The sequence below is a fragment of the Cololabis saira genome, chromosome 6, assembly GCF_033807715.1.
Source record: "Cololabis saira isolate AMF1-May2022 chromosome 6, fColSai1.1, whole genome shotgun sequence".
Taxonomy (NCBI): Eukaryota; Metazoa; Chordata; class Actinopteri; order Beloniformes; family Belonidae; genus Cololabis; species Cololabis saira.
In genome coordinates this window covers 4,510,189-4,534,027 of record NC_084592.1, presented here as the reverse complement: position 1 = coordinate 4,534,027, position 23,839 = coordinate 4,510,189, and the positions used below count along the sequence as shown (strand labels likewise).

The 23,839-nt window shown below is 40.0% G+C and overlaps 1 protein-coding gene across 1 annotated transcript; it reads left to right on the top strand.

Annotated features, from left to right (window-relative positions):
• Positions 1-13,703: 13,703 nt before the first annotated feature.
• cnga4 (cyclic nucleotide gated channel subunit alpha 4) lies at positions 13,704-23,274 on the top strand. The gene is made up of 7 exons (XM_061724291.1): positions 13,704-13,786; positions 13,876-13,982; positions 15,542-16,125; positions 17,653-17,898; positions 21,078-21,243; positions 22,515-22,857; positions 22,908-23,274. The coding sequence occupies exons 1-7, from the start codon at positions 13,743-13,745 to the stop codon at positions 23,272-23,274; spliced, it is 1,857 nt and encodes a 618-aa protein (XP_061580275.1). The 5' UTR covers positions 13,704-13,742.
• Positions 23,275-23,839: the final 565 nt, after the last annotated feature.

The following is a 23,839-nucleotide window of genomic DNA, read 5'->3' as shown; positions in this document are numbered from 1 at the left end:
TAGAGTTTACACTACCTAGAGATTTACCAACACCAGCTAGAGGTTTACTAAACACTAACTATAGGCTTTACTAAATAGAAAGGTTTTAAGTTTAGTTTTAAAGGTATTGTGACATCATTTTTAACATGCTTTTAACACTATTAAAAGTCTTGGCCAACATCCCTCAAATGTGTCTAAAAGAGTGTAACAAGAAAAACTTCAGTCTAGTACTCTTTTCCTGGCTTTTTATTACAGTGTTTTTTTGCGCCGTGAAAAATGCTTCCTTTCCCCCCTTTCCTGTCAATCATTGCTCCGCTCCTCCTCCAAACCTCCTCCTCCTCCAGCCATACGCTCACAGCGGCGTCGGAGAGTTAAGCCGAGAGCGACAGGCGAAGCATGCACGGAAAAGCAGGAGGGCGAACCACAGCAAACAATCATAAAAATAAAGGCATGTAAATAAAGTGTCCCCTTAGCTTAAGTCCAGTCAGTGGCCGCGGGTCTTCTTAGCAGTTTTCCTCCGCTGATGAGAACAGAAGAGGCTGTAAACAGCTCCGTGTTAAGCCTGATTTATGGTTCCGCGTTAAATCGACGCAGAGCATACGCCGTAGGGTTCAGCGTACGGTGCGCGTCGCCGCGTAACCCTTCGCCGTAGGTTCTGCGTCGGTGTAACGCGGAACCATAAATCAGCCTTTATGGTGCGCTGGAGAGGAGAGGAGGCAGGGAGCTGGGTGGAGGGGGCGGTGATTTAGCGGGCCGTTACGTAACGGCCCGCCAGCAAACCAGGTGCGCCGTTTTTGCACAGTTATGCGGAAAATCCCAGAAAGCACACAATACACTGAATGTTAAAAGTTCGTTGTTTTTTGGGTGTAATTGATGTCAAGACACCCAACAAAACACAAAAAATCAAGAAAAATGTGTTTTTCATGTCACAATCCCTTTAAAGGTGGAGGTGGTGTCAGCCTCCTTAACCCAGATAGGAAGTTGGTTCCATAGTAATGGTGCCTGATAGCAGAACGCCCGCCCTCCAAATCTACATTTGGATCCTCTAGGAACTACGAGTAAACCTGCACTCTGAAAACGGAGAGCTCTGCCAGGAACATAAGGCACTATCAGGTCTTGCAAATACTGCGGAGCAAAGCCGTTTTGGGCTTTATACGCAAGTAATAACATTTTAAATTGGATTCTGAATTTTCATGGTAGCCGATGGTAGCCTTAATAGTGTACGCAGCCGGCTGCTCTTCTGCCCAGAGCGAGGCTTTGTGCCTCCCCTGCTACACGTCATTCAGGCAGCCAATCAGCACAGAGCCTCATTATCATAGCCTCCCCGCCCACTCAGAATCCCACATAGAGAATGAGGTTAGAAACGGTAAAGGTAAAGACATGGCTCAGAGGCTGAATTTCTAATTTATTTAAAAAAAACAATCAAAAGCTTGTCTTTAAGACATTCAAGGCCTGTTTAAAATAGACATTAAATATCATAATAGGTCACCTTTAAATAAGTAAGCGACGTCTAAGAAGACACCATCTTGTCATAAGTGCTTGCATCTTACTAGATGCAGAAGTGCTCCTTAAAGAGCTGAGTCTTTAGGTTGCTCTTAAAAGTAGGTACAGACCCTGCAGATCGGACAGACTTAAGCCTGATTTAAGGTTCTGCGTTAAACCAACGCAGAGCCTACGCCGTTGCCGTGACACCGTCTTGAACCCTTCGGACTTCTCCGTCACTCCATTTCTCCGCGGTGCAATACCCCCTCAGAGCGCTAGTTGATACTTTGTTTAGCTTCCGGCTCAGTGAATCAAAGAGATAAGGACAACTATTGTGCAAAAAACCAAAACAACCCCCCAAAAAAAACAACACACACACACACACGAAGAAAAGAGCGCTGATGAAAGTTCACTATTGCTTCACAAACCGGAACCGTAAATGCGTTGCTACCAAGCGAACCAATCACAGCCCTCTCGGTCTGCGTTGGGTTTGCGTCGCCTCAACGCGTAGTTACCATTTTTTGGGAAGTGCACGTCAGGCTACGGTGTAGGCTATGGAGAGACTCCCGCGTAGCCGCGTACCCTACGGCGTAGACTCTGCGTTGATTTAACGCAGAACCATAATTCAGCCTTTATGTAGGTCGTTCCACCATCGGGGAACAACAGAGGAGAAGAGTCTGCCTACTGATTTCACACCACGTTGTGGTGGAAGCACCAGGCGTCTTTCACTGGCTGAGCGGAGCTGTGGAGAGGGAGTGTAGCTCTGGATGAAGGAGTGAAGGTATTGATGAGCCTTTTGGGTAAGTGTTTAGTAAGCCAGAAGCAGAGCTTGGAGATACAATAGAATGAAATAGAAAAGAAATTTGAAACAGAAAAAAGACTGTCTCTGAGTCCTGAGTTTTATAAAGAAAGTTCTTAACACCTTTTGCTTTGTGGCAAAAGGCATTATCCTCTTCCAAAAAATAGCTTTATCATCACCAAACCTACTTCTGACTAACTGACCAACAAAAGTCAATGCTAAGCTGTATATTTCCTGTAGTTCAGCTCCTATCTCCCTGTTTCCTTCAACATGAAACTTCACTGTGTGCTTGTTGTCTTAAGGCAGTCGTCTGTTTGATTGTGATGGCTTCTCCTTTTTACCTTTCATCCAATCACTCCATTTCTGCTTCTCTTTAGTCCACTGTAACCTTGTTTTCTTCTATGTAGATGTTCGGGCTGGTTCATGTTTATGTTAGATGTTTTTGTGTGTAAATCCATGTTCTTCAACAGATTTCTTACAGTTCATTAACAGACTCGAAAAAGAGTTTTGTTTCAGCCCATTTGTTTTTCTTCTCTTTTTTCTGCATTTTTCCTGTTGTCAAGTCTCCTTTGACTTTTCTTTCCTGACCTGTTGACATCTTCTGTCCTTTATCTTTCTGTTTTCCTTTTACAACTCTTTACTTTGTCTCTAGTCACTCCAAATCCACATCTTTTTTCACACAGGGGTTTTACAAACATTTCCACGTTTTAACTGACAGCTGTCTGGCTCTGTTCCCAGGTGCAACAGCTTGTTAAGACCGTCAAGTACGCCCTTTAACGATAGATGAATTTGTATATTTGGACTTTTTTTATTTTAGAGCTGCAGTGTATGCAGTGGATAGATGTTCTCTGTGCGTTGCTGGTTTGATTCAGATATCCCAAATGATTACAATTACCATGTATACAGGGATAACCCTGCTCACGCATGTAAACGGAATATTCCGAATGTTTCAGTAAACGGAATATTGACCTTAACCCCAATTTTGACTGCATGTAAACGTAGTCAATGTTGCACCATTTACATCACATACTCCTCTTTGAGAGCAATATAAGTTCAACAAAGGCAACAGTACCGCCTAGGGTCACAGAATCCGATGGGTCACAGACTTTGGTGTAACACCGGCAGCATTATCTCATCCAATAAAGACATTTACAACTACAACCCTGGGAATTAGTAATCAAATAAACAACTGTAACACCGTCTAATATCAACCAGATTCCAAAGCACAAGATATAGAAAGTAGGAAATATAAACATGACTCGCTAATACACTAGCAGCAAATTCAAGGGTACATCACTCCAGCAGCTCTTCATCTCTTCCAGCTAGTCCAAGTGTAAGTTGGTCCAGTATAGACTCGTGTTGGCTTCCTGCTCTGTTATTTTGTCTTTTCGTCACCTCCTCGAACCCTTCATTGCTTTCTGTCATGGAATTGTTTTGAAGAATGGAAGCACAGCTTCATCTTGTAGTGAGCTGCATGCTAACATGTGGGTTTTTTCAGAACATTTTTATTGTCATTGTATTAATGTCACATTGCACAACGAAATTAAGGTGCAGACTTTCAGACTGGTGATTCAGATACTAACTTGATGTTCTAACCTCCTCATGTTCTTTATTAATCTCCCATCTGACATTGTTAATGTATTTTTGATTGAATTTGTTTAAATTCCATGACAAGTCTGACAAATGTTAATTTATTGTAAATAAATCATAAATTTGATGATTTATTATTTATTTTTCTGCTAAATGTTAGACCATGTTTTCACATTAAATTGCATGTGTTTTCCGATCTATATGTATGTATATCAACTTAGCACAAAAAGTAAGGACATTTGTTTTCGGTATTATTTCTATGTTTTAACTGAAATGGTAACACTTTTTTTTTGGGGGGGGGCATCTGCTGCAAGTTTGAAATGAGAGAAACACAAGAAAACACACAATGGGCACACAAGCCTTTGGAATCTGCAAGAGATAAAAAAAACAAACAATCAGAAACGAGAACAGGCAGAGACACAAACAGCAACCATTCCAGGGCCCTTATGAAATTCAAGAGTGCGTGAATTTCAACGTGAAACCGAGCGTGGAATCTAGACGTAACAAACAATTCAGATGTACAAAGCTGTGCGTATACCCAAATCCACGCAGGTTGCTCTGTACATACCATTCAGCGTGGAATTGAGCGCACATGCGGGAGCGCAAAACTCCGCCCTGACTCATGATCATGGGTATAAAACAGCAAGTGAAAATTGGCCAAATAAACTTTGGAAATGGCGAAAGCAACAACCAAAAAGCGCAAAAAATACACGGAGTGTGAGCTGGAGACACTACTGACAGAGGTGGAGGCCAGGAAGATCGTCCTTTTTGGTTCCCTGTCCTCTGGGATAAACACCAAACGCAAAAAAGGCGAGTGGGAGCGTGTGGCTGCGTCCGTAAACGCTGTGGGCTCGGAACACCGCAGCACACAAGAAATCAAAAAGAAGTGGTCGGACATAAAGGTGGAGGTGAAAAGAAGAGCGGCTGCACACCGGCAAAGTGCGGCCATGACGGGTGGTGGAGCAGGCACGGAGGCGCTCACGCCTTTTGAGGGGCGCGTGTGCGCAATTGTGGGTGAGACCGTCCTCACAGGCATCCTACCTGTCGGTGAGGGCGACACCGACTCATTTGAGCATCCACATAAAGGTAAATGAACTCCTTCAAGTGTACCATAGCCCACAGTGAAGGAAACTTATTTATGCTTGCATTGAAATAATAGACTCGAGTGACTGAAGTGATATTGTGACAATTTTATTCAGATGATGCCACACCGGGAACCTTGGGGGTCACAGCCTCCTCCCTCCCATCTGAGGAATCCTGCGCCACCGGTGCCTCCGGTCCTGAGGTCCGTCCGACCGGCCTCATGCTGACGCAGGCGGTTCTGGAAATCCACGACAGGATCAGTCGGGGAATTGAAGAACTGAATAAAACCATGACACGCATGGCTGACACACTTGAGCAGATCAGTGAAATAATAAAAGACGTTAAAAAATGAATCTTGACTACCTGAGTTTTCCATCTATAGTGTGTCAATGACACGTTGTCGGGCCTGAATGGCAGCTGGATGGGGTTGCACAAGGGGGGGTGCTGGCTCTGGCTCGTTTGCTGGCTCCTCCACCTCTGCCAGTGGGACGTCATGGCGGTGCCAGATTGTGCAAGGTGGCACAAGCAATAATGATGCGGCCCACCTTGTCGGGGCGGTACAGCAGCACCCCCCCGCTCCTGTCCAGACAGCACCACCGACATTTCAGCTGCCCGATCGCTTGCTCTACAACAGCTCTAGTGATGGTGTGAGCCTGGTTGTAAGCGAGTTCTTGGGCAGTCTGGGGGTTGGTGAGGGGGATCAACAACCACCCCTTCAGTGGATAGCCGCTGTCACCTGACGGGTTGTCAATGGACACATTAATGAACTGCGAAGTGGCTTTATTGTCGACATTGTAAGCGATCACTCACCAAGGAGCCATACATCCTGGCAGCTTGGAGCCTCATCCCCACCAGGCTGTTGGTGAGGATGAAGAGTCGTGGGTCAAGCCAGGCCACCTTGCCACAACATTTGTGAAGCGCATCTGTGCGTCACATATGATCTGCACGTTGATGGAATGAAAGTTTTTGCGATTGACGTACGCAAATTCATCCACCGATGGCGCCTTTATTGCAATGTGTGTAGTCAATCACACCGATTACATTAGGGAAACTGGCAATCGCTGTAAAATTGCGTTTTAATATTTGCAAGGTCAGCTGCACCATACGGGAATCTGATGTACCTGGCAAACATGCTGATGATCCCATACCATACAGCTTGCATTATCCGGCTCAGTGCGGACTGGCCTATTCCTGACCGGTCTGCCAACTCGCGCTGGTAGGACCCGGTAGCCAGGAAACCCAGTGTAGTGAGCACTTGCAGGGGGACAGGTAGTGCGTGGCTCCTCCTTGTGCCCCTCTCCAAACTGGGACCCAACTCAGCACAGAGTTCCAAGAGGATGGCTCTTGGAACTTGAAACGGCTGAACAGCCAGTCATCATCGTGGGCCAGTAAATCAGTGTGCGCTCCCTCCTGATCCTGCCATTATTGCAGTCGTCTACCATGAGCAGTACTGCCATTGTGATTTGCAGGTTACGTTGTCCTGCGCCGACCTTTATATGTTCAGACCATGTGGTTAATTATGTAATTGGTGCAGTTCCACCCGTGTGTCACTTATTTGGTGATTGGGGACTGTCGTGTACTTCATGTGGTTGCGAATTTATTGTTGACGTCACGTTTCCTCATATTCTGCACTTCACTGCATCACCAGTGAGTGTCGCCAACGGACAAAACCTCAGAAAAGTGCGTACGCCAGCCTTAATGTGTGAGTGACGGACCGCAGCTTTCTACGTCATTCTTTGTATATCCGACCGTGAGCATTGAAAGTGGCGAACGCACGTTTTTTGTGCGGCGCACGTTTTGTACATCAGGCCACAGGTCTCTAAAACTGAATCAAAACTAGGCTACTGCGATTATCTGTCCCCCAAAACTGTGGGGTGAGTATGTAGGTGAGTGAGCAGGTGTGTATGTCTGTGTAACTGTGTGTGTGCAAGGTTAACACCGTGTCCTAACTGCATGCGAGCGTCCGACTATCACATTGCACTGCGTGACATCGGACGCTCTCTGTCCACACTGAAAGCGTTATGGGCCCCCGCGTTATTTTGATTGACAGCAGAAACTCGCTTTTTACTCACTGCTCTACCCGCCCGTGCGCTCCTAAAGAGGCAGCACCTCGCGACGTGCTGATTGGCTGGAATCCGCGCAGCTCAGCGAGGTCAACGGACGAGACGAATGGAGCGCGATTTCCATTGGTCAGTCTCTCGCTAAGCAGAGACTGGTTATCACATTAAGGTAAATGAAAAAGACACAAGCTTTAGATAATAAGTTGTGAAACTTCCAGCTCTCTGTCCATCTCCCTCTATTTATTGAGGTTTTTGTAGTGAAATGAGGAGGAATCATAGAGATAACTTCTCATTTCAACTAACTGGATCAGCTGTTCCTCATCCGTAACGGTTTCCTACAGCGCTTTAACCAGCTTTCAACTGGAGTGGCAGGAAGAAAATAGAAGCAGGACGTCCGACAAATGTTCAGCTCAAAACAAAATAAAGCAATGGAATTGATTTTGTCGCTGACGCTCGCTCGCATCGCATGCAGTTATGACACGGTGTAAAACAAGGCTCTACCTTTTATTACATAAACCACGTCCCTCTATCTGACCAACACTAGTCCATCTAAAATCCATCAAAGTAGATGTGGGTCCAAGTTGACCTGAAACAAACAAACCACACAAATGTGCGAAAATCTAGCATTTGAATAAAAGTATAACTTTTTCAAATATTTTCTTTTTTAGGAAATGTGGCTTTAAAAAAAAAAACAATGTTGATTAAGGTAGTTTTACTGTTGTTAAATGTCAAATAGGTGAAATTTGACCCTAACAGTATGTAATGCTTAATGTATTCAAGACCTTACAAGTTTAAAAGTACAATGTTTTCAGATCACATGCAGCCCAAGGAACCTATAAAGATGTTATTTTTAAAACAATCAGAAATACATTTGTTGTTTTTGTCAGTCATTGAAAAGGATGGGTTCATAAACACTCTACCTTTTTTTTTCTTTATTGACAGATATATACAGAAAAGGTACAAAACTTCAGGATAAAATGCAGTTACAAATTAAGGACAGTAAATTATATATCAAAATAAAATAGAAGGCTTGAGGTTTAAGGAGGGAAAAAAAATAAAAACAAAGGATCAGGAAAAATCTTTTTTTTCACATAGGCTTCTCGTTTTAACCGCTTTGGGGTTTATGCTGTTTAAGACTGTCTGAATACGATATTAATATAGCTTTGAGAACAATTATATTTGGACGTTGGCTAGCAAATTCAGTACAGTGAATATGATATTTAGCAATAATTAAGAGAAGGTTGATTAAATATACTTTGTCTGGGCTTGTCATATCATTTTTTTGATACACCAAATACAAGTACATGTTGAATGCTCAACTTAAAGGAAGAATCAACTTTAGCATTTATAAAATGATTAAGATTAAGATTAAGGTCAATCCAGAGAACATGAGTATATGTGCAATTCCAGAATAAGTGAGATATTGTTTCATCCACATTACCACAAAAAAAACAGTGTATCAATGTTTAACTTATATTTAATAAGATTGGTCTTGACTGGATAGCATCTATGAAGTATTTTAAAAGTAACCTCTCTTACTTTGTTTGTAATAATACATTTTCTTGACAAGACCCATGTGTTTTTCCAATCTATCTCATTATAGAAGTTATTCCAATAGAAAACTGCTGCAGCATAAACGCTCTACGTCAGGGGTATTCAATTAGATTCGGCCGGGGGCCACATCTGCAAAAGGACTGTATGGAGAGGGCCGCACAATTTGAAAATTTGGGGGTTTTCAAAATGTAATTTGCACTCAAAGACGAAGACTTATTTATATATAATACATTTGTATTATACATTTGAATATATCTAGTTTACATATGAATTATGTATTAATTGTCTCCAGATTTAGTCATTGTGAATGTTAAATATAATATTCAGATAAAGAAATATTATTTTAAATGCAAGTTCATTTTGAAACCATGCATTGTGCAAACTTAATGAAGTTGATATTGACCTACTTTTAATAAAACACGCCATAATGACAAAGCACCACTTTCCACCAAGATTTCCTTATATTATTTGAATATTATATTAAGCATTGAGCACAAGCATTTCAGTCCATAGTAGCCAGTTTGATGTTATAAATAAGGAACCAAAATATTAACCATAAGCTCCTTTATTAATGAAACATCTGTGCATAATATCAGCAAAACAAAACAATCACATGAAATTATAGGAGGCTTAGAAGTCCTCACTTATTCAAATGAAAAAAATGTCAGGCCAATCCTAGAAGCCTATGTCAACAAGTCCTCTGTACAACGGAGGTTAATAATAATGTGACAAACATTAACACTGTGCAACACTGGCAAAAAATCTGAAGTAAAAAACATCTCCAACAGAGATTAACATGTACAAACACTATGCATCGTTAACCAACTAAAAAAAGGCTACCAAGCATCTTAAACTTAAATGCTATATGCATTCTCTGCACACATTACAAATAAAAATCGCACCTTGTGTGAACGCATTCCTGGCATATCTGTCTGCCCGTCTGTCTGCATGTGTCTCAAGGCTGCTCGTCAGCCAGCGGTGTGCAGCAGGCCAACAAAATTACGCACAGCTCAGCGCAGCGCAGCGCAGGTGCATCACTATTATTTAAAAAAAAAAAAAAAAAAAAATTTTTTTTTTTTTTTTTTTTTTTTTTCAACAAACAACCCCTTTTTTGAAATATGACCAGGGGCCACATAAAAGCTCCTGGCGGGCCGCATGTGGCCCGCGGGCCGCCAATTGAATAGCCCTGCTCTACGTTCATCCTAAGCAGTTTAGTGTGTAATGATGATCCAACACTGACATCTTGTGCTACATGTGCACATTACACACTGTGAAGGTGTACATTTTAGAAACATAATCCACTCACATTCTTACTTGTTATTAACAATTAACCCAACAGCTGTGTGTGTGGATTGTGGGGAGGAATGATCAGAGAAAGACATTCAGTGGAGAAAGGAGAACTTTAACTAACATTAGCCTATGTAGTGACACCAGTACTGGAGTTGAAGGGGAAATAAAAACGGTCCAAATCATCCCCCCTGTAAAACTGCCATCCCTCCTTTCCATCCCTTATGTCATTTCATCAATGAATGTGGTTTTACTGCTATTTCAACATTTAGAGTCATCACCAGAAAAATAACACCAGAAAAATAACTTATTTGACCATTTTCACCTGTTTCAAGTACATTTTCACTTGAAATAAGTAGAAAAATCTGCCAGTGGGACAAGATTTATCTTCTTATTACAAGCAAAAAAATCTTGTTCCACTGGCAGATTTTTCTACTTATTTCAAGTGAAAATCTACTTGAAACAGGTGAAAATTGTTGTTTTTTCCAGTGATGAGTCTTGTTTTAAGTGTAATGAGATTTTTTTTTACTAAAATGAGACATTTTAACTAGAAATAAGACAAATATTCTTGTTAACATTGAGTTTTTGCAGTGATCCATTTTACTTATCCTGTGAAGGACAGAGTCATATTGATAAGTTCAGAAAAGTGTTTTTTATTGTTGTGTTTTGATGTATTTGATGTAAGCCCAGTGGATATTTAAAGCTTACAGAAGGCTGCATTTAACTGCTGCTATGTCATTCCTGCAGTATTTCTGCAGGTGTTTTGGTCACTGCTATTATTTGTAATATATTATATTATTTGTAATCAGCACAAATTATCTGTCCCCATATGATAAAATCCACCATCCCCCCTGATTTATTTTTAAAACTCGAGTACTGAGTGCGCAGCAAACAGCATCAGTGTGGGCCTCCTCAGCGCACATCAGGCCATCAGGTGCTCCAAGTCGTCGAGTTATAAGGACTTATTCCTAACTTTTTAACATTCCAAGCCATGATTTCATTAAGGACACTCATGCAAATACAGAAGACAACTTGTCAAAGACAACAATAATGTTACAACAAGATAATATGCACTATACATGTTTCAAATCAAAGATCCTCTTTATTAACACCACTTACACTCCGACAGGTTACTCAAACCTTGGTATCATCACTCCTTGACTACTGCTCAGCTATCTGGTCAAGTGCAGCGAAAAAAGATGTAAAGAAACTTCAAATAGTGCAGAACAGAGCAGCTGGCCTTGCACTCGGGTGTTCTAGGAGAAAAGTGTTGACCAAATGGATTGTGATGTTGCTTGGGTGAAAGTAGAGGACAGATCAACACGTAACATACTATCATTATTCAGGAATATAACTGTCTAAACAATCAAACTGCCTGGACTCAAAAATAACCTTTTCCCAAGACAGACATGAGCACAGGACAAGACAAGTTAGCAGGGGTCATGTTTCCATCCCTTTACCAGGATCAGATGCAATGAAAAGAACATGTGCCATTACTAAAGAAACAAGCAGAGACAGTTTTAAAAAGCAACTAAAAAGGTTTCTTTTGGGTACAGACATACACAATGTTTAATATATATATGTTTAATATACATTTTGTACTGTGTAGTGTATGGAATATACAGCTCAATGTAGTTAGAAATTGTGATAATTACCACTATAGTGACGTTGCTAATGTAATGATGTGGCTGGGGTTAGTGGAGTGATGTCATTGTATTCATTTATTTATTCATATATTTAAAGTTTTATATGACGTATATGTAAATGTACTTTTATGTGAATGTACTTTTAATCTTCATGCACTGCAAAAACTCAAAATCTTAACAAGAATATTTGTCTTATTTCTAGTTAAAATGTCTCCATTTTTAGTCAAAAAATCTCATTACACTCAAAACAAGATTCATTACCAGAAAAATGACTTGTTATTTGACAATTTTCACCTGTTTCAAGTAAATTTTCACTTGAAATAAGTAGAAAAATCTGCCAGTGGAACAAGATTTATCTTCTCATTACAAGCAAAAAAATCTTGTTCCACTGGCAGATTTTTCTACTTGTTTTAAGTGAAAATCTACTTGAATTACTGATGTGTATTGATTGTTTTCTTTTCCATTTAAAGCTGCTCTCTTGTATGTTTGACATTGATGTGTTATCCATGGCTCGGCCTCTTCTGCAGCTTCTGCAGAGTGCACAGATCTGTGGTTTTCTAGGGGAGGCAAGAATTCCCTGAGCACTCCTGACGTGTTGTTGCTTGGCTCCATAGAGACCAGATCGCTAGGCAGGGCTCAGGTACACCTGCTTCCTCACCAGGTGGACGGTAGACACTCTCGTGGAAATGTGAGCCATCTCGAAACATTTGATTCAAAGCAGAGGCCACTAAAAAAATAGTTCAGTCTCAAACTTTGCAAAATGGAAAATGTGAGAGAGCGGTGGCGTAGATTGCTCTGGTGGAGCCATGGGCAGAAAATGAATGACGGAGGAGAAGATGCTGAAGGAAAACCAAACACCCAGCTGAAAGCAAAGCAAGACTTCAAGTAAGTAAAATGCAGTTTGTGCTAAAGGAAAAGATCCTTTTTGTTTTTCTTTCTTTCTTTCTTTGAATTGTTTAATTCGAACACATAAGGGAAAAATATAAAATTTTAAAACAAATTCAAGACGTACAGAAAAAAACAACAACAACAAAAACGTAATACAAACAGGGGGAAAAAAAGTGTCCAAAAAGGAGCAGGTAGAAGTAAAACGTATTTAACCCTGCCCCTTTTTTACCTGTATTAGAAATTAAACATAAATATCAATAATAAATAGCTTTTTGATTAGGGTTCTTGATTTGATTTGATTTGAAAATTTTATTTGGAACATGCATGTTAAAAAAAAATACAAAAAAGTAAAACAATTTAATACAATTATTTATATATATATATATATATATATATATATATATATATATATATATATATATATATATATATATATATATATATATATATATATATATATATATATATATATATATATATATATATATATATATATATATATATATATTCTTACATATAAGAAGACGAGTTTGAATAAGCTTACTTATAAAACACACATACCCAAAAAGTGATATAATACTCAATTATATGTATATATAAATATAGTCAAAAACAAAACAAATCAAGGCAAAAAAAACAAAACAAACACCCAGCATTTAGTTGTGCTACTATGTATGTATGTACTAATAGAAGTAATTATAATGCATAGTATTACATTATCATTACTTTACTATAATACTACAGTATAATAGAGAACAATAGACAGCAATGGTATAACAATGTACTTGAATAACTATATACTATATATCTTCATCAGAGGTCTTACAGAGGTACTGTAAAAAACAACATTTAGGCCTGTATGTGCGTTTCATCGCTTTTAAAATGGCGACATAATAACAATCTTCTTGATGAGACAACCAATCTCTAAAGCACAGACAACATATTTTGATTTTTACTTTTCAGTTAATATTTTAAGTTGGCCTCAACATTTGGATCTGCAACACCATTTTTTTAAGTACTTCCAAACAGGAAATAATTCTGAGGTCAGAATTATTGTATTGATTATTACATATCATTGATTAGTATTGATTTGTTTGGTGAGATCATTCAGAAAGTTGTAAGGACGGTTTAAAATTTTTTTTTTTTTGTTATATATGTCTTCATTAATTTGTCCATGAAAGATTTTAGTAGAGTATTATTGTTTTAATCAGAAAATTAGACATGGGAACTATGAACTATAACAATCATGTATGTTATTCTTTCTCGTCCTTCTATCCTCTCATTTTCTTTCTTCCATCTCTTCTTGTCCCTGTCAGCTGGAATGAGCTGGTGATTGATCCAGCTGAGCACTTTTATTACGTCTGGCTACAGGTGATGATTATGCCCATTGTTTACAACTGGGTCATCATCATTTTGAGGTATCACTTAAACCCGATAATCAATATAACCAGTAAAGCTTGTGGTCGTGAGGAACCCTGTGAAACCCAGTCTTGATTGTTGTTGACAGGACGTGCTTCACTGGGATCGCGCTGAGCTACCTGCCCGTGTGGCTCACGCTGGACTACCTGTCAGACCTCATGTATGCAGCCGACATGGTCGTCACTCTGCACGCTGGTATGTAACTTTATATGAGGTGGATTTACTCTGAGTCTCTGTAGTCCAGGGGTCAGCAAGCCTAGTAGCTCCCTGGAGGTTTTTCAAAAATGTTTGACTTTTTTTTTCCTTTTTTTCTTCTTATTTTTTGTCTTTTTTCCCTTTTTTTCTTATTTTTCTTCTTTTTTTCTATTTTTTTTGTCTTTTTTGTCTTTTTTTGTCTTTTTTTCCTTTTTCTTTTTTTCTTCTTTTTTTCCTTTTTTCCTCTTTTTTTCTTCCTTTTTCCTTTCCTTTCGACATGTCAACTTTTTTCTTGAAATTTTGACTTTTTTCTCAACATTTCGCCTTTTTTCCTGTTTTCTATTTTTTTCTCTTTTTTGTCTTTTTTTGTCTTTTTTTTCTTTTTTTCCTTTTTCTTTTTTTTCTTCTTTTTTCCTTTTTTCCTCTTTTTTTCTTCCTTTTTCCTTTCCTTTTTAATCTCGACATTTCAACTTTTTTCTCGAAATTTCGACTTTTTTCTCAACATTTCAACTTTTTTCCAGTTACCAGTTCACCAGTTCCACTGCACTACAGACCAACCTATCAAAAAAGTTCACCAGCAGGGTAGGAAAAGAGAAGGGTATCATTGGTCCTTAATATGCTCTACTATGGGGTTCCATATCCTGGAGAACTTCAGAAGAATGCCAGATAGTTCATGTCTCAGTCTTTCAACATGTAAAACGCTTATGAGTTCCCTCAACCAAGCCTCAAACTTGGGGGCTGAGTCAGATTTCCACAGTTTTAGGATACATCTCTTGGCGATCATCAGATGGGAAACAGTTAGGCACCAAATATAATATATTTAATTTTCTCAGATGGCAAAAATAAGAACTTTATTGATCCCACATAGGAGTAATTCATGTTATATCAGCTAGAGAACAAGGTAGTGCCGAAAAACAATATATATCCCCCCTCACAAAAATAAGAAAAATAGAGAAACATATTTTCTCATCAACAAAACAATTTTTACATTTTTCAAATAACAAAATAACATATTTGAACCATTTTGCAGACAATATCTGTCAATATCTCTATATAATAACTGAAAAAAATCTGAAAAATGGTTCAAATATGTTATTTTGTTACTTAAACATTTTAAAACATGTTTATGTAAAATATGCTACATGTATATGTATATGTATATGTATATGTAGTATATGTAGTAATATGTAATAAAAAATAACATAAAAAAATGTATGTTCAAGTAGAGTTTATAGTTGTGTTGTAATCCCCACTCGCCAGTGTGCCCCCGTAAAATTTTTTATCACCAGCCGCCACTGATGCCAAGTGTCAGGGCAATACCTATGCTGCGGTCCAAGTTTTCTATAGTAGCAAAATGTCCAATTAGAGCGGTTTCAGGATCAGGTGTTATAGTTCAACCAGTTCTTTTGAGTTGTTTCAAGAAAAGTAACAATGTAAGAAGACACATTGAGATTCTGTGTCACTAGAAATGGGTCTTTGTTCACCTTTGCAGGTCAAGAGGATTTGACTCTTCCTCAACGATGTCTTGCAAGTGATCTTTCCTGTTCTCCCTTCCTCAGGTTACTTGGATCAAGGCATCCTTATCAAGGACCTGACCCTGTTGAGGAGGCGCTATCTGCACTCCAAACATTTCCTCTGGGATCTGACTTCCCTGCTGCCGACTGACTTCCTTTACTTTACCTTGGGCATCCAAACTCCTCTGGTGAGGATCAACCGTCTTGTGCGCATAACACGCCTGAACGAGGCCCTGGATCGCATGGAGACCAGAACCTCGTACCCCAACACGTTCCGCATCACCAAGCTCATGATCTACATCTTTGTGCTGATCCACTGGAACGCGTGTCTCTACTTCGCTCTGTCCAGCTACATCGGCTTTGGAACCGACCGTTGGACCTACCCCAACATCACCAACGCAAAGTTTGCTTCCATGCGGCGTCAGTACTTTTACTGCTTCTGGTTCTCGGCCCAGATTTTCACTACGGTAGGAGACACGCCCCTGCCGAGCAGGGAAGAGGAGTACCTGTTCATGATTGCAGACCTGCTCATTGCTGTGCTGGTGTTTGCATCCATTGTTGGTAATGTGGGCAATGTGATCACGAGTCTGAGAGACCGGGACAACGTCTTTTTCCCTAACCACGAGCTGGTAAGTTGGAAGATTGTCATGAAAGATCCTCGTGTTCGTTTGTCTGGTGCACCATAAGAAAACCAGTGAAATATAGAATAAAAGTTAATACAAGCTTTTATTATATCATGCACAATGTGTTCCGATCGGAGGTAAACTTTTCTCAAACCACAAAGATAGGAGAGAAATGCACACAGTGGTCATCGATTCAGCCCTATTTATACTAAAAAGGGAGGTGTTCTTTGTACGTGAACCCCATCTGCCAAACATATCAGACCTTCAGCCATTATATCCCTGTTTATTGCTTCCTATTTAAGATGTCAACCCAGATAACGGATAATCCATCAGTTTTAAAACATCTGTATATCTTCATTGTCTTCAACGAAGATTAAGGGCCAGTCCCAATCCCCCCCTAGTCCTACTTTTCAGTCCTACCCCTAAATTCTGCACGTTCCCGGGAGGGTAGTGGTGTCCCAATTCCTCTTTGCATGTAGGGGTAGTGGACATAACGAGGGCTAGTGTGTATCAATCTAGCCCTTCACAGCGAGGGATTTCAGATGCTGACTCACTGACTGAGGGCCAGAGAAAATTTCCCAGAATGTTTTACGTCATCATTTGAAGACTGAATCCAACAAAAAAACATGGCGGACATTTCTTATTTTTTAGTGAATAAAATCAATATTTTGAGTTAGTTTCTGCATAAAAATGTGTTTTGATTACATTTCTAGCGAGAAATATATATTTTACTTTCATAATATTCACTCAGTGAATGTATATAATCACTCGCTTGCCCGTTGTTGCGTTGCATCTTCAGATCTCACCAGAATAAAGGCTGATTTATGGTTCCGCTTTACACCAACGCAGAGCCTACGGTGTAGGTTACCTACGTCATAGGAACCATAAATCGCCGGCGGCTCTTCTCATCCCCCGAAAACATCAGAGCAAATTTCTTAACAGGCGTTATTAGGATAAACTGAGCCCAGGTTGGGGATCTTAACGGTTACTTTTACGCCTGAAAAAATATTAAAACTTATAATAATAAAGTGGCATATTAACAGCGCTACAGCAGAAATTAAAACAGCTTTTAGCTCTGGGCTTCCTGATATGGTGTGACATCTGTGCAAACGTAACTGCAGTCGCTTACGTACCCGAACGTAAACCACGCAGAGACGTAGCAAGTGGTGTCCCAATCCCTAGGGAAGATTACAAAGCCCTACCAATTTTTAGGGTGAAGTGGTAGTGGGTGAGGGCTAGTGGTAGAAAGTAGGGTGAACATTGGGATTGGCTATTTTAACAGCCTAGTCATAAAATAGGAGTTGACCCTGCAACTAGAGAAAACAGCTGAACTATAGCTGAACTCCTGAACAGGAGACTCTGCAAATAGAGAAAAACCACCGGTGTAGAATCTTATAGAAAAACCCTTCAAACTCTTTTTTCAATTTCATATACTCCTAACAGTCTGAAGTTAAAAAATAGAGCAAAGTTATGCCAAACAATGTCCGATTTCTCGTTTTTATAGAAAAAAAATGAAGTTATTTTTTCTTGCAGGTGAAAGCATACCTGCGCAGCCACCACATCAGCAAAGACCTCCGTCAGCGCATCGACAGCTGGTACCAGCACGTTCACATCAACAAGAAGATCATGCGAGAAAATGAAATCCTGCAGCAGCTCCCTTTACACATGAGGACGGAGATTGCTGTCAGCGTTCACCTCCCCATTCTGTCCAAGGTCACCATCTTCCAGAACTGTGAGAAGAGTCTGTTGGAGGAGCTGGTTCTTAAACTGACACCTCAGGTCAGGCTTAAAGAGATGTCAGACATGCATAGCTGAACAATGTTGGCAATTTGTTTTGGAAAAAATGATGAAGACAGTGGGGTTGTAGGCATATAGATAATGAATAGATTGATGTCACTTCCCCACTGGTCAGCCCCCTTACTCACACTGAGTGGTAAAAACGGCTGCAACTAGTGGAGAAGACGGGATAACAGCTGATTATCGGCTTAAATTAAAGGCAGTTGGACTAGACAGTGACCCGTACAGTTACCCCAAGAACCAGTGGTCCATGGACATTAATATTTGGTACAGTTACCCCAAGAACCAGTGGTCCATGGACATTAATATTTGGTACAGTTACCAAGAACCAGTGGTCCATGGACATTAATATTTGGTACAGTTACCAAGAACCAGTGGTCCATGGACATTAATATTTGGTACAGTTACCAAGAACCAGTGGTCCATGGACATTAATATTTGGTACAGTTACCAAGAACCAGTGGTCCATGGACATTAATATTTGGTACAGTTACCAAGAACCAGTGGTCCATGGACATTAATATTTGGTACAGTTACCAAGAACCAGTGGTCCATGGACATTAATATTTGGTACAGTTACCCCAAGAACCAGTGGTCCATGGACATTAATATTTGGTACAGTTACCAAGAACCAGTGGTCCATGGACATTAATATTTGGTATAGTTACCAAGAACCAGTGGTCCATGGACATTAATATTTGGTACAGTTACCAAGAACCAGTGGTCCATGGACATTAATATTTGGTACAGTTACCCCAAGAACCAGTGGTCCATGGACATTAATATTTGGTACAGTTACCAAGAACCAGTGGTCCATGGACATTAATATTTGGTACAGTTACCAAGAACCAGTGGTCCATGGACATTAATATTTGGTACAGTTACCCCAAGAACCAGTGGTCCATGGACATTAATATTTGGTACAGTTACCAAGAACCAGTGGTCCATGGACATTAATATTTGGTACAGTTACCAAGAACCAGTGGTCCATGGACATTAATATTTGGTACAGTTACCCCAAGAACCAGTGGTCCATGGACATTAATATTTGGTACAGTTACCAAGAACCAGTGGTCCATGGACATTAATATTTGGTACAGTTACCAAGAACCAGTGGTCCATGGACATTAATATTTGGTACAGTTACCAAGAACCAGTGGTCCATGGACATTAATATTTGGTACAGTTACCCCAAGAACCAGTGGTCCATGGACATTAATATTTGGTACAGTTACCCCAAGAACCAGTGGTCCATGGACATTAATATTTGGTACAGTTACCAAGAACCAGTGGTCCATGGACATTAATATTTGGTACAGTTACCAAGAACCAGTGGTCCATGGACATTAATATTTGGTACAGTTACCAAGAACCAGTGGTCCATGGACATTAATATTTGGTACAGTTACCCCAAGAACCAGTGGTCCATGGACATTAATATTTGGTACAGTTACCAAGAACCAGTGGTCCATGGACATTAATATTTGGTACAGTTACCAAGAACCAGTGGTCCATGGACATTAATATTTGGTACAGTTACCCCAAGAACCAGTGGTCCATGGACATTAATATTTGGTACAGTTACCAAGAACCAGTGGTCCATGGACATTAATATTTGGTACAGTTACCAAGAACCAGTGGTCCATGGACATTAATATTTGGTACAGTTACCAAGAACCAGTGGTCCATGGACATTAATATTTGGTACAGTTACCCCAAGAACCAGTGGTCCATGGACATTAATATTTGGCCACGAATCCAGTTTCCTGATATTTATATGTACTTAATTTCTACGCCGGGGAAATACACGAAGCAAAGCTTGAAGGCTTACAAAAGTCTTGACGCTTGGTCCGACTTCAAGGCAGGATTTGTTGGCAAAATCAAAGTGATGAGGACACTGAACTTTATGATTTGACCGTTTAACGTTAGCTACCCAAAAATCCAACATTACCTGATACAAAATGGGAACCACAAATCCACGTTTCGGTGTCTGGAATCCAGTTGTTTCTGCGAATTGCAGCGATCCATTTGTCTCTCTTAAGCTTATTTTTCGTCAGTCTGTAAAACGATAACTCTGATTTCTTGCTAAATCTATGAGTACAGTCGATCGCACAACAGCTCTTTCCCATTTTAGATGTTTTCCAGTTGTTCAAACTGAAAGTTTACGCTGACACTCAGTCTTTCTGCCACTCAGTCTTTCTGACACTCAGTCTTTCTGACACTCAGTGGGTGTAACCCGCTGTGAAGTCGCATCTGTGACATCATGCGCATTCCCTCTATTATGTAAATATTAATTCAGATTTGGGAAGTATTGTGTCATGAACACCATTAACACTGTTTCAGTATAGTACAAATTGCACCTGCTCAGGTGGAATAATCTATTGCTCATGGATCAATTCAGAGCCGGCCCAAGGCATAATGGAACTAAGCAGCTGCTTAGGGCCCCGTGACCACTAGGGGGCCCCCAAGAGTTAAAATAAAATAATTTTTTTATGTGTGAGTGATGATTCAGACATTATCAAAGGTATGTTATTGTACAAAAACACAATAATTCATATTATAACATAAACAATATTATGTTAACAGACTAGAGTAGACAACTGCTGACATATCAACATTTTAAATATTAAGTGTAAATCAACCCCAAGACGCTCTTGTAGCTGAATTTGCTCCATTTCAGATTAAAAACCATAGATGGGTAAAAACCTGCCAGGCTGACAGTAGGATGATGAAAACATCACTGCTGCAACTGTGCAGCTCTCTGACCTTTGACCTGTTGCTTCTCTGTGTGGCCAGTAGGGGCAGCTGCTGACTTTGATCAATATAAATTGAAAGATTTTTCTGCAAGTTTGTTAATCTGTTGTAGCTTCCATGGTCTTAATCCCTGTGGATTACAATCTAACTACAACAAAAAGTCTTACATCTAGTTTTACAAGTGTATTTGTGATGAAAGGGAAGAACATGAAATACGTTTATAGTGGGTGTGTGAATGATCAATAATCAGTATTATTGGCAGTAATAGAGGGCCCCAAAATCATATTTTGCTTAGGGCCCCATGGGGGCTTGGGCCGGCCCTGGATCAATGACATATTCTTGCCTTGCAGATTTGTATTCCCTGTGGTTTGTCAGAAGAGTGAGCTCTCGTGCCTTTTATCTTGCAGGTTTTCAGTCCAGGAGAGTACGTCTGCAGGAAGGGAGACGTGGGCCACGAGATGTACATCATCAAAGAGGGAAAACTCTCAGTTGTAGCAGATGATGGGGTTACAGAATTTGCCGTATTGAGTGCAGGGAATTTCTTCGGAGAAATTAGTATCCTCAAGATCAAAGGTAACCTGGGTGCTTTTCATATGTTAGAATATTTATAAAAGCATATTGGGGATGAAAAGGCTTACTTAAGAGAAACGGGCTCATTTTTGATGTAGAAGATCAAGAAAGCTCAAAGTCTTCTTTTTAATTTATTTTATTTTACTCACAAAATAGGTCGTTTTTTGTGCATTAATGAGAGATTAATGTTGAAGTACAATCTCAAGAATAAAGTCGAAATGCGCAGGGTGCAACCATCGATACCCTTGCATTTGTCCATTACCCGCAATTTCAGCTTGCACGAGTGCGGCCACCTCTTCCAATCTTTAATCTTTAATCCTTCTGAACAGACGCAGTTTTCGGCACAGTCTCTTCAAAGTCCTAATACTGATAACTACACCATCTTTATGAGCTAAAAGAGAAAGAATGTCTTTGTTACTGAAGCCGATTCTGAAGTACAGTTTCACCAGTTCCTCTATAGGCCTACAAGGCCTTATGTAAAGACAGTCACATTTGTTATAGTCTCAGAAGTTTGACTTGATTCTCGAAATTTTGCCTTTTTTCTCGAAATTTTACTTCAACATTAATCTCGACATTTCGACTTTTTTCTCGACATTTCAACTTTTTCCTCAAAATTTTGACTTTTTTCTCGACATTTTACCTGTATTCACGAAATTTTGACTTTTTTCTCGACATTTCGACTTTTTTCTCGAAATTGTACTTCAACATTAATCTCGACATTTCGACTTTTTCCTCAACATTTGACTTTTTTCTCGACATTTCAACATTATTCTCGACATTTCGACTTTTTCCTCGACATTTCGACTTTTTCTCGTCATTTCAACTTTATTCATGAAATTTCGACATTTTTCTTCACATTTTGACTTTTTTCTCGCCATTTCAAATTTATTCACGAAATTTCGACTTTTTTCTCGAAGTGCATAATGAAAAAAAAATCTTCCCCTTCTAAAATATTATTTTTATTTTTCTGCTGCCTGGCCCTAATACTCTTCCGTATAGCATTCTTATACTAACTTTGCAAATATTTAAATGATTTGTCATCATTTTGAATGTCAATATTTCCAACTACACACATGGTTTCACAGGGACTTTAAGACACAAAAAAGACTATAACATGCCAAAAATACTAATGCATTTTACTCTTATGAAACACTAATAAGAATTGGACTCTAAAACAAACTTGCCATCTACATCAAGTCCCGTCTTGATAAAATGATATCTTTATCAATGGTGTATGTCATTTATTTTAAAGCAATCACATTGTCTCTGTTTAGGAAACAAGTCTGGCAATCGTCGCACTGCCAACATCCGGAGCACCGGCTACTCTGACCTGTTCAGTCTGTCCAAAGAAGACCTCACAAATGTACTGTCTCAGTTTCCTGCAGCCAAACGGCTCCTGGAGGAGAAAGGCCGACAGATCCTCACCAAGATGGGTATGCTGGAGGAGAGTGAGGAGACAGAGGAAGGGAAGACAGAGAGCGTTCAAACAAAGATACAAAAGCTGGAGAGCAACTTGGAGGTCTTGCAAACAAAACTTGCTCGACTTATGGTGGAATTTGAATCGAGCAACCGCAAAATCCAGGCCAGGGTGGAGCAGCTGGAGAGGAAGGTTGCAGTGCAAGAAGATGGAGATGGAGGAGGAGGAGGAGGAGGAGGAGGAGGAGGAGGAGGAGGAGGAGGAGGAGGAGGAGGAGGAGGAGGAGAGAAGAAGCACATGGTAGAGGGGAGGGTGTGGGAAAGGAGGTTGAATGGGAGCGAGAAGATGCAGAGGGAGAGGAAGAGGTGGAAAAACAGGGACAGAGAAAAGATGTGGATGATGTGACCAAAGAGGGAGACGGCGAGAGCACTGCAAGTACAAAGGAAGAGGCTGAAAGGATGGCAGAGGGAAATAAAACTGGTCTGTGTGACTCGGATAACCCGAAAGAGAAAGAAGATGAAGAAAGCTGCAAAATGGAAGGAGGTGATAGACACGAGAAAGGTGATGGAGCTGAATTAGAACATGACAATGGAAAAGATGAGAAGAGTATAGAGTGAGAATCTGAGGGGTACAGAAGAGTATCAGAAGAGTATGTTTTTGAGCTTGTATGAAGATTAGAATCTTGACAGCAGATGCCAATACTTAATTTTAACAAATTCATAAACAATGTTTAGGTTTTGGACAAGTTAAAACTGACAAAACTGTGTTTTCCTCTGCCTTTTTTTGAATCTTTATTTGGACAATAATATATATTGAATGCATTTTTCAACAATTGCAATGATAACTCTATGGGCCCGATTTACTAAGATCCTAAATAAAGAGTACTAAATTGCGTGTGCACTGAAAAAGTTTGCTGTTGTTGTGTGTTTTGCGGGTGATCAACTAAGATTGCGTGCGCAATTGATAACAGGTGCAAACAGCAGTATTTAAATGAGGTGTTGCGCGTCTTACGGTTTGCGGCACAAACTTTGCGCCATGGAGAGTCTGGATGGAAAGCAGGATATAGTCGCAAGCGCAAAATGAAATTTGACGAGTTGGAGTTAGAGATATTAGTGGAAGAGGCAAATTGTTGTGCCGTATTCAGCACCCCTGCCGTGAAAAGCACCCCCTCGTATATTCAAT